The 12270-nt window shown below is 38.4% G+C and overlaps 1 protein-coding gene across 1 annotated transcript; it reads left to right on the forward strand.

Annotated features, from left to right (window-relative positions):
* The first annotated feature begins 6841 nt into the window (after positions 1-6841).
* Positions 6842-10331, forward strand: GDF2 (growth differentiation factor 2). The gene is made up of 2 exons (XM_010165725.1): positions 6842-7420; positions 9150-10331. Exons 1-2 carry the CDS (start codon positions 7075-7077, stop codon positions 10088-10090), a joined length of 1287 nt encoding a protein of 428 aa, XP_010164027.1. The 5' UTR covers positions 6842-7074; the 3' UTR covers positions 10091-10331.
* Positions 10332-12270: the final 1939 nt, after the last annotated feature.

A 12270-nucleotide genomic window follows, 5' to 3' on the forward strand; every position in this document is an offset into this window, starting at 1 on the left:
GAGGGAGGAAAGCCTGGTGCGGAAGACAGAGGGAAGCACTTGTTTGACATGGGGTTATGATCAGAAAGGCTCCGTCAGGTTGTTTGACTATTCTAGACTAACTCCCCCCTGTGGACACTACTTCTGGAGCACTCCAACTCCAGCAAAAATAACTAATTCCAAGTTAGTGTACATGCAGAGAAATACTACTGGAACATAGAGATAGTTATTTTGGAAATACTTACAGTAGCCAATTTTCCAAGTCAGACAAGAACTTAAGAAAACAAAAGATAGTATCTTATGACTGAGAAGTGTGCCCCACTTTAGTCCTTTTCTCCTGCATGCCTTCCTCCAGCACCTAGTAGGTGCAGCCACGGACATTCTTTCTTCAGGCTACTGACTGCTGGCTGTGCCACCAGTGCCCTCGTCTGGTATTTATGAAGGCAGCATAAGGAACACAAAATATCTGTTGAATACACCGTGCACAGGACAGCTGGAAGTGTGAGGGACTGACTGTGCTGCATGCCCCTGTGACTCGATGACATATATTCCCTTTTTCGAGAAACAAAAAAACATAATTGTTGTAATTTTCCAAGTCCATCTGGGAAAGTGACTGCTTATAAGTGAAGCAATAACTATTCCCTTTCTGTTCCAGATTGTCCGGCCATCAAATCATGCAACAATCCAGAGCATCGTAAAAGCAGTAGGAATCATTCCCGGCATCCCAGAACCCTGCTGCGTTCCTGACAAAATGAGCTCACTCAGTGTCCTGTTCTTAGATGAGAACAAAAACGTTGTTTTAAAGGTATATCCCAATATGTCGGTTGAAACTTGCGCCTGCCGATAAATTCATACAAACACATCTTTACCGAGACCTACACATGCTGCCTGGCTACACTGGGAAAGCTGTAAATGGGAAATTAATCCGCTTGTGTTGATGAATGAGTGCAAGCCTACAATTCCTCTACACAAAGCACACGGAGAGACTAAAACAATACACATGCTCAACTAGAAGGATATGTCTTACAGCCGTCATTTGTCTTTCATATTCATCTTCCAGTAATTCAATACTTTTACAAATATCTTCCTAACCAAACTAGCCAAGACACCTGCTGTTTAGTAAGAAATTTAAGTGTAAAGTTTTCCATAATCAAAGGACTAAAGTATGGTTTTATACGCTGTTTGTCTGACTATTTTTCTCTTCTGTTAACCAAGAAGATGGAAGTGAACTTGCGAAGGCAGGCTTATTTTAGAGTATCACTTTAGTACACAAATCAAAACTTTTTGCCTAAAATACTCATACTCTTAATCTGCATATTTATACTGAAAAATGCTGTATTAAAGGGCTTCAAATGTATATATTCTTCAGGATGCAAGTATATTGCACTGCATAAGCTTTCATATAAACAGTATGTTAATATAGCCATTTTCGGTTACCCTTCCCTAATATATAATTCGTTCGACAAAAGACATATGTAATATCCTACACTTTTGGTTTGCTGGGTAATTTCAGGTTGTTAAACATATTCTCTGAGTAACACATACTATATAGTAATATGTTGAAATACTAAAAATAAAATAACCAAGATTTATATTTTTGTAAATTATACTTTATATCCTCTAGATTGTTACATGCTTTTAACAAAAGCTAATAAATTAAAGGTACAGTAGTATCTAAAAATAGTTGAATTGTCTTTCTATAAATGCAGTCTGTCACATTCTGTTAATTAGATGGAAAATGTAAATACATGTTAAGCTTGTTATAATGCACCTCAATAGATTAAAGACAGAAGGGGATACTATGATCATCTAGGACCAACCTCCTGCATAGCACAGATCAAAGAATCTCGCCTAGTAGTTTCTGCACTATGCATTATGGAACTTCTGTTTTGAGCTTGGGAATGTCTTTGAAAAACATGCATAAATTTGGCTTTAAAGATTTCATGTGATAGAATACCTCTACTGGACTACAAGTAGTTGTTCCAAAAGTTACTGCTCTTTGTTCAAATGCAGTGGCTTAATCCTAGTCTGAATTTGTTGAGCTTTAGCTTCAATTCACTGGATCTTACCGTAACCTATTTTATTAGACCCCTTTTATCTATTATCCAAAATACTTTCACTGTGTATTTTTAGTATATAGAGCAGGGTCAAATTACATTTTGGCTAAGATTTAAATAGGGACTTTGATTTTTATTTTTTTTTTTAATTCTAAACCTCAAAACAATTTCTCACAGCTCTTTTCTGAACTCTTTCCAAAACCTTCATTAACTTTCTTTTCCAACAATGAACATAAAAATGGGACACAATTTTTGGCAGTGATTCCATTAGAAATCTTTATAGAAATAAAGTCTCTGAATCCCTCTGACTCCAGTACAATCCTCTCGATATATTCATGGTAGCCCTTGTAACTGCAGCACTCCTTTAAAAGCTGATGTTCCATCACTGTGGCTGTTAATCCTCCTTCTCAGTGTCCCTGCATGCCAGGACACACTTGCCACATATTCGATTTTCACCCACTTTCTGTACAATAGCATAGGCAGACAGGAGCAGAGCAAACTTCTGCAGTCTGTGAAGTAGCACAGAGTGCAAGATCTGGAGTGTTTCCTCCTCTAGTGACAGTCTAACGTTCTGCATTATCTTATCCTATTAAGAGCTGTATTATTTAGGGGAAGAATACTACAGATGCTGCCCTCTGATGAATGACTAACTGGAAGGCTCCTGTCCTACTAAGGTGCTAGGTAACTTCTGACACAAATATTCCATATTCATGTGGTGCAGATTCCCAGATAACAGACGTGTGTAAATGTGGTACTTCCAGCTAACCTACATAAAACCAAGATTCAGTGTGTATGGGAGTGTCTCCAAGGTTACTCTCACAGCAGTTCTGGCTAGTTCCTCTGAAACAGCTCTCAGTAAGAAGTAGATCGTTCTAAAGCACCTTGTAGTGACTGCCAGTTATGACTACCAAAAGATCATGGATCCAGATAGGCATTTCTTCTTCTCCCAAAGTACTACAGTGATTTACACTGGAACTACTGGGACAAACCTTTGTATATTGTTGCTGTTAAAGATCTCCCTTAAAAATGTAGGGACTTCTGTTTTTATAACTGAGGAGAAACTCAACTACAGTTGACAAAGTAATGCTAATACATACTGAAAAATCTAAAAGTTCTCAGAAATACATCAGTTATTCCTACAGAACAGACATAAGCATAAAATTTGTAAAAGTATCTTAAATCATTGTCATTTCTGTTCTCTATGAAAATCTACCCTTTTCTGTTGGTCTAGTCTTGCTCCCATTTAACACCAGCTCTGAACAGAATGACGTATTAGCCTAGTGTGCTTAGGTTCTCATCTATTGCATTTTGTTTTCCTTAAGGAATCTTGTCTGCATCTTCAGTTAGTCCTTGAGTACAAACTTCCTTTCCAAGATATGCTGATGCAAGCAATTAGGAAAGAGATACAACCCTATGATTTGTTATAAGGTTTATAGGACATAAGGGAAAATGCTATTCCTATACTTATTACTTATTATAGAACCCTGAAAGGTTTAGTCTGCATTTAAAAGTTTACTGGCATATTTGCCTGTTTTTTAGCACAGGCAAAACAAAATCATACCTGTCAGTGGCACAGCTCTCAAGGTACACCCTTATGACACATGCAATACAATTGTCTCGTTAGTAAAGTTTATTTAACTTGTAGTTTAGCTGTACTGGTCAATTCTCTAATGCAAATAAGGTTTAAACTACTATTTGTTTAAAAGTGGCTACTACTGTCTGGGTCTTTGGTATTTGGATGTCTAGTCTTCCTCTAGAAAAGGAAAGGGTGAAGGGTTTAGAGGGGAAACCATAAGAGGAGAGGCTGAAGTCGCCTGATTGTACAGCCTGGAGAAGAGGAGACTGAGAGGAGATCTCATTGCAGCCTATAACTTCCTCACAAGGGGAAGAGGAGGGGAAGGCACTGATCTCTTTTCCCTGGTGACCAACAATAGGACCAGGGGAAATGGCAGGAAGATGTGTCAGGGGAGGTTTAGGTTGGACATTAGGAAAAGGTTCTTCACCCAGAGGGTGGTGGAGCACGGGAACAGGCTCCCCAGGGAGGTAGTCACGGCACCAAGCCTGACAATATTCCAGAAGCAGTTGGACAAGGCCCTCAGACACATGGTCTGAATCTTGGGATTGTCCTATGCTAGGACAAGAGTTGGGCTCGATGATCCTTGTGGGTTCCTTCCAACTCACAACATTCTATGATTCTATGAAACTTTGCATTTGAAATGGCACAAATGCAGTCAGCTGCTGTTGGAAGACACTGAAACCCTTACTCTCTTGGTTCCAGTATATCTTTTGATTTCTGTGAACATCCTATAAACCATTCCACTCAATGTTTAAGTTTCTAGAGAAAGTTACTATTGACAAACACTTAATAGAGCAGATGAAGATAATTCCACTAACTAATCCTAAAATAATTAGGGTATATTAATATGGGATGATTAAAGACCGATAAAACAGGAAAACAGCTGATACTAGCCAGCAAAGTGTTAAGGACATTTTTTTTTTCTAAAACAAATCCAGTTTAATTCTTTGAGGCCACAGCTTAATTGCCAGAGGTAACAGCAACAGCTAGAATGTACCTAGGTTTTTGTGGAGTATTTCAATTCACTTGCACAAGGTTCCATAATTAAAAGAAACCACCGGACAATATGAATATATTTATGTATCACACAAATTAACAACTGTCTCACTGCCAAACCTCAAAAAGCAGCTTTCAAAAGGAATTGCCACTGAATGAAACTGTCCATTGTAAAGTTTCTGCAAAGCTGACACTTGGCCTCACACTATTTGACAGCTTTATATATGAACTGGAAGGCGGTACATAACAACCCCCACAGCATTTGCAGAAGACAGTGTTTAGGAGAGAAGTATTTATATAGATCACTTGACCTAGCTGCACTTTATGTAATCAAAATTCATTTTAAGGTGTACAGATGCAGAACTTAGTACCTGGGCACAAGGAATGGAGGCTGCTCCCTCTGAGTAAAAGGTTGTACCCTTGAAAGCTACAACTTTTAAAACAATTTTGGTGGATATCATGGACTTCTGGCACAGTATGAGCATCCAGGATGATGCTATGTAAAGAGAACTACTGAAAGCTTTGAAAAGATACACACTGGAGTCGTGAACCACATAAGGAAAGGAAAACTTGTTTCTGCATGTGGCATTGGTGGACTGCCACTAGAAAACTATGTATAGCCCCAGTGTTCACCTTTTCAAAAAGACATTCCAATTCTGAAAGAGACAGGAAAAAGAAACCAAAACAGTTAGAGAAAATGTCTTCTAACATGTGACTAAAAAGCACCATCTGTTTATTTTATCACAAAGTAAACTGAGAAGCGACTTGACTACTTTGACAGAGAGAAAATGCCAGTGCTATGGGGCTCCTTAAGCTAGCCAGAAAGTTACAAGTACTCCTGTTTAAAAGTGAACCCAGGCACAATGAAATAATAAATGAAGCACTACGGGGTTTAAGTCTACAGTGAAAATCTTTTAGAGTAAGTGCTACAAAAATCTTCAATTCTTTGACATCTTCAGATAAGTTCTGGACACCCTTAAAAAGTTAGGTTTTAGCCAAACACAAGTAATGGGGCTCTGCACACAGGTAGGAAACTCAGTCTTTGAGTAAAAGATAACAGTCTTGCTATGCAGGCGACCAAGATCAATGCCAAATAATCCTTTCTGACTTTACACCATCAGAACATAATCAACCAGAGTCTTGGATTCCAGTTGTCACATGAACAGCGCATAAGTATTTGAGAAGTCTGGGCTCACTTTAAACACTGTGTATGTAATGCTAGAAAACCAGAGAAGAATGGCCAGAAAGGACAAAATCTTGTCCACATCTTTGTGATGAGATCATTTTTAATGTAAAAGCTCATAATACTATTCAGACTTTATAGCGCATGTACAGTATGGATTGAGTTGTACTTAGAAAAAAATTATACATTAGTAGTACAGATAAAAGACTTGCGTATCTTTAGATTAAATAATAACATGTTCATTAAGATAAAAACAAGTTATATTTTGTCTATAAATAAACTAGGGGTTTTTTTTGTATCATGAGAAATTCTATCATCTGTCTTGTATTTTTGCCTTGGCCTATTCTTCTCATGGATGACAGTATCTTCATAGGTAATCTTCTGTATCTTCACGGAGACCTTTTAGTTTCCGTGTGGCCTTAGAAGGCCTAGTTTTGTCTTCATTTTGAGGTCACTGAAATAATTATTGGTGTTCTTGGACTGGATTGACCACTGAGAATCTAAGAAATATATTACATAAGATACTATAAAAACAAGACTAAATTCTCATACACCAAAGGAATCAAACTGAAATGGACAAGGCTGCAAACAACATGAAGCAAACTTGACACAAAACAGATATTTCTCTGTGTACAAACAATAGCTCTTGGCTGATAAAGGGAAAGAAGTTTTAAGGTTGTTTGTATTGTCATGAGATCATGTCTTGCAGAACCACAGGTCTCCATCAAATGATTGAGGATTTTCTGATGGCATGTGAAGGCGACTGTAATAAAGATTTGTGAGATGTTATTTACTAATAGCTAAGAAAGTAACTTTGCTCTAGATCTCTATTTTCTAGTCTTGATGAAAACAGCGTAATCTTCTACGTCCCTAAGAAAGCTTCTCTCTGTGTTGGCAAGGAAATGATAGAAGAGTGTAATTAAGCAATGATGACCCGAAAGTGAAATGTGGATTCTTTACAATATACAATGTCCTTCCCACTAGCCACATGTGTTTGTCAGATGTTTATAGAATCTTCATTAACTAAGAGCTTTGCTAGATAACAGAAGCTGAAGCATGGCATCAATGACTCTGATAAGGGCAAGTGTACAACCAATCTGCTTGACAACTGACAAGAGGCTGGAGTTTGAAGCAGACTGCAAAAAGAACACAAGAAAGTGATCTGCAAAGGGCATTCCAGTTGTTTGCCTTCCATCTCCTTTCCTCTCTCTGTAATGAAATAAGATTTTTAATCAGCTAAACTAGTTCTCTTGCCTCTCCATCAAAAAGTAAATATAGAAGAAATGCATTATTTTGGAGTATTAGCTGCACTGTCTGTTTTCAACATCATTGCCTGTTTGACAAGAGGCAAGCCTTTGGAAGATTGGGACAAGTTATCAGCTATGGGAAAGTCTGATGCACACTTTCATGATCCTGAGGAAGTGGAAGATGAGACTCATTTCGACTTTAAATCTTTCCTAGAGAATATGAAGACAGATTTACTAAGGAGTCTGAATTTGTCAAGAGTCCCCTCACAAGTGAAGACCAAAGAAGAACCACCACAGTTCATGATTGATTTATACAACAGATATGCTGCAGACAAGTCCTCCATCCCTGCATCCAATATTGTAAGGAGCTTCAGTACTGAAGGTAGGGTAAGTCCTAAATATGTGGACTAGAATTTTTAAAGTACATAGACAGTAGGTACTCAGATTCTTTTGAAATTTAGGGGGAATTGAGTGACCAGCTTCCACAGATTCTTTAGAAATGAAACAGATTAAAATTTTGGCTTGTAGTCCTGCTCTGTAGAGTCCTTCAATCTTTAAAAAAATACAATTACCTTTAGTTTTCTTCTTTGATTTTTTTTACTGTACAATAGTCTCTTCTCAAACACATCAACTGAGATGATACACTGAATAACAGGGTTCACATGAATTAAGTTTCTCAAAGCTAGAGATTTGGGACTGAGTTTTAATGTTAGAATGCAAACTTTTGATCATCTATAATTGAGACATCCAAGCTAGAGAGCTCTTCTTTCACATGGGCTCTTCTCGTACTTAAAAACCACAGCAGTCAACTGAGAAATGTGTCTCTGGATCCAAGCAAGGAACAGCAGTGCTCCCCCAAAATTCAGGTTTAGATGGAAAGATTTATATGGAAATGGGTAGTCAAGCTTGTCTCAACCAAAGAAATGGAAGATCCCTGTCTGTGTAACATTACATAGACTTTTAAAAGCTCCATCAGAAGAAGCAGTAAAAACGTGAGGGGTAAATGCAATCCTTGTGATAAAAATGAGACAGGGAGAATCGAAGCTTGTGTTTATATGAAAAATAGACACAGATAGGTAACAACACTACAGAGGACTCCGAATTCCCAAATTAGTGCTCCTAGTCATGAAATGGAAAGAAACTATAACAGTATGAGCTAGATTATAGGTTCCATATCTCATTTTCCTCTCTGACTGCTTTAGTGGGTAAACACTGTGAAGAAGCATCAACATTAGTCAATTAAAATCGCCCTAAAACTCAGTCATGACTGAGTACTTATCTTACACTGACCATCAAATAGACATCAGTCAATGATGACTTTTAAACACTACCAATCTGATCTTCCAGCTAAATATCTGCCCCTCCCAAGGCAGAGTTGCAGGTACTGCACGTACCTTTGCAGACAAAAAAACAACAATCAAAACCCACACAAGCTCAGTAAGTCCAGCCTGGAACAGACTGGGAGCTGGGCATGAAAGGCTGTTCATCACCAAGTCCCAATTTAGACAGTCCCTGAAGCTTCAGTGCAGGATTTTCAAAAACTTTTCTAATTCCCCAAACTCCCAGTAATCCAAGCTGCTTTCAAAGTTATTTGAAGACAACAAAAGCCTCAGCACAGCTAGTTCTTAGAGACACTTAAATATGTACTATACTTCTCCATATTAAGAGGGCAGTTCGTCCCATTGCATGCTGATAAGAGTAGCAAATTCATGTTTGTTTGTTTGTTTGTTTTAATTCTACGTGTAAAAATCTCTTCAGAAAATTTCTAAATCTGAACACTCCCCAGGTGCCTTTTTAATGTACTTAATACTGACCAGCATCACCCACAGCTTGTTCTAGACAGACTCTTTACACTTGCCTCCACACACTCACCTGACCATTCAATCTTGGTGAAAATACTACCAACACCAGGGACCTCCATTTCAGCTTTTCACTCCCTGTCCTTGAAACTTGGCCAGAAGACGGTTTTGTGTTTTGGTTTGGCTTTGTTTTTTTAATGTTGGGTAGCCATGCTCTTACTTCACCCCCAAAATACATCCTGAATCTTTCAAAAGCAAGTTACTTGGACAGTCAGAAGCACTGTAACCACATGTTTTAATTTCCTATTGCAGATGTTGTTTCTTTAGCTTCATCAGAAGAAAATCCATTTCAGAAACACATCTTGCTCTTCAACATCTCAATTCCACGATATGAGGAAATCACCAGAGCTGAACTGAGAATTTATATATCCTGTCACAGGGAAGTTGGGTCTCTCTCTAGGCTGGAAGGCAATATGGTCATTTATGATGTTTTAGATGATGACCACTGGGAAAACCCAGAAAGTACCAAATCTTTCCTTGTCTCCCGCAATATCCGGGAGTGTGGTTGGGAGATGTTTGAAGTGTCCAGCGCTGTGAAAAGATGGGTCAGGGCAGACAAACTGAAGACTAAAAACAAGCTAGAGGTTGTTATAGAGAGTAAGGCTCTGGGTGGTTTCACTTGTGGGAAGCTGGACATCAGTGTTACCCCTGACACTAAAAATCTGCCCCTGTTAATAGTGTTCTCCAATGACCGCAGCAATGGGACAAAAGAGACTAAAGTGGAGCTCCGGGAGATGATTGTTCATGAACAAGAAAGTGTGCTAAAGAAATTAGGAAAGAACAACACTTCATCTGAAGAGGAAGAACAGGGAGAAGAAAAGGCCATTGCTGGTCCCCACCAGCATTCCTCCAGAAGCAAGAGAAGCATTGGAGCCAACCACTGCCGGAGAACTTCCCTCCATGTGAACTTTGAAGAGATTGGCTGGGATTCCTGGATCATTGCACCGAAAGATTATGAGGCTTTTGAGTGTAAAGGAGGTTGCTTCTTCCCTCTGACAGATAATGTTACCCCAACAAAACATGCTATTGTCCAAACTCTGGTGCATCTCCAAAACCCAAAGAAAGCTTCCAAGGCCTGTTGTGTTCCAACCAAATTGGATTCAATCTCCATTCTTTATAAGGATGATGCTGGTGTGCCCACTTTGATATATAACTATGAAGGGATGAAAGTGGCAGAATGTGGCTGCAGGTAGTATACAAGGCAGAATCTCTAAGAATAAGAATACCCTCTTTTTCTGCTCTGTGTAAATCTGTTCACTAGTGATGCAAATGAAAATCCTTGCTAACAAGGTCTGGAGCAGGGTATGGGGCTGGTTTTTATTGTTGCTGCTTGTTTTAAAGGAAAACTGGCATTTAAAGAACAGCAATCATTGTAAATAGCCTGCATTATATATCACGGCAAAGTGAATACTGGATTAAAATTTTGTGAGATTGACTGAACTATGCATTATTTGGCAACAGTGATACAATTTGAATAACTAATTTCAACTTTTCTGTTTAATCAATACTGTTGAGGTCACAAACTAAAGGATTTTCGATAGGGATTTAGGATGTCCTGTAAACATTTAATAGGTATTGAAATCTAATTCTTTCACACAACCCTGACATTTTCAACTTCTGTAAAACTTGATAAATTGAATTTAGTCTGCATGGTGAAACCAGGCGTCTTCTGCAAGCCTTTTCTCATATCAGTAATCTCAGAGGCTATTACAGACAAATTATTTACTCCCTTAAGTGAAGATTTGCAGTATTTAAAACAGAAGAGATTCTCAGTCTTATTTCATTAACAACTTTCCTTCTGTGGGTAGCAGGTGCCTTGGTTTCAGCTTTCATATCCTCAGCGTCCCTATTTTTACCCCTTTATAGCACATACTTGAATGATAAGAAATGCAGCCTTCCGCTTCTAAGACACTGTTTCCTAAGAGGAACAGCAGCCCTTATCTCTGCATAAAGATAAGGAGCCACTTTGACCTACTGCATATTCTTAGTATTTCTTTGCAAGAACATGCAGTCAAACGACGTTCAGCCTTAGAAGCTGTATCCTAAAAGCAGTGGGGGTTGGCCCAGCAGTTATGAAAAGCCCAGGCTACTTATTTATAGGCTTAAAGATGTTCTTTGGAGCCTGACATTAGGCTCTGTTTTTTTTTTTAATTTCTTCTTAGGAGAAACTCTATTTTACACACAAAATTGTTTCACCCCTTAGAAGTCTGGAAAACCTGAAAACTTCTATCTGTGTTCTATGAAACTTATACTGCAGTATGGGAAATGTACTAACACATAATAGTTCTCCTGACTTTCAGTTGTATTTTCACTAAACAAGGACCCCATCTTTACTGCAATTAAAGTAAACTTCTTTTGATTCTAAGAAGGTTTTGCCTGTACAAGAACAGAAAAAGTGTCTTCTGTTGGTTTCAGGTGAAAGGAGTAAGTGCTGTACAATGCCACTATAGTCCACCTCACTTCTACTTCTCTACCACCTTCCACACACCAAAAAACAAAACCAACAAAAAACCCCAACACTTTTGATCCAACCCACAGCAAACTACACATCTGTTCAAAATGGTGAAGAATACTGATGAGGCAAAAACCTAAACAGTAGCCTAATGTACGGAGGCAACAGGATTTAAACGGATACATATGTTTTAAATTAGGGCAGCCTGTGGGCAAGACGAATTCATTTGGCATGAGCAAGTCAGCTTGAAATCTAATATAGAGTTTATTTACTATTGTTAACTTAATACAGAGCAAATAGCAGGTGAGTGTGAGCAGAGCAGTTGTAATTCCATCAAGAACTGCTGGTTACGTCACAAACCATGAGCACAAAGCACGATTCACCAGAATCCTTGGGCTGATTTACAGACTTTTCCTTTAGAACTGGGCTGTAACTGGATCAGATCCAAGATCCATGCAAACTCCATCCATCCAGAGCTGCATATCATTAACCTCTTAAGCTTCCTGTGGCAGTTCTCTTATTTTACCACTCCCCCCTGGTTTCTGCCATCTCATAGTCATCATTATGTCTTCCTCCTTTCAGAAAACCCTGTATTGTCTCCCTGTTTTGTTCATGTCTCCTAAACTCACAACATTTTGCACAACTTCTCTTAATCAAGTAAAAAAACCCACCAAACAAATACTTGCTGTGATCACATTAGACAAGTTATTAACCCTTGTGTTAAGGTAATTGTAGCTATGTGCCCTTAAGTCATCTAAACGCAAGGTCCTAGTTATATTTTGACTGAATACAGGACTTTGTCCATAATTAAATGAAAAAGTGAGGAAGGGAAAAGACAAGTCTCCACAAGCTCACAGAGAGAAATTCTCAAGAATCAATTTTCTTTTTTTTATCACGTTCTGAAGCCAAATGTTGATCTTT

This window comes from Antrostomus carolinensis, unplaced genomic scaffold (genome assembly GCF_000700745.2).
Source record: "Antrostomus carolinensis isolate BGI_N321 unplaced genomic scaffold, ASM70074v2 scaffold55533, whole genome shotgun sequence".
Lineage (NCBI taxonomy): Eukaryota > Metazoa > Chordata > Aves > Caprimulgiformes > Caprimulgidae > Antrostomus > Antrostomus carolinensis.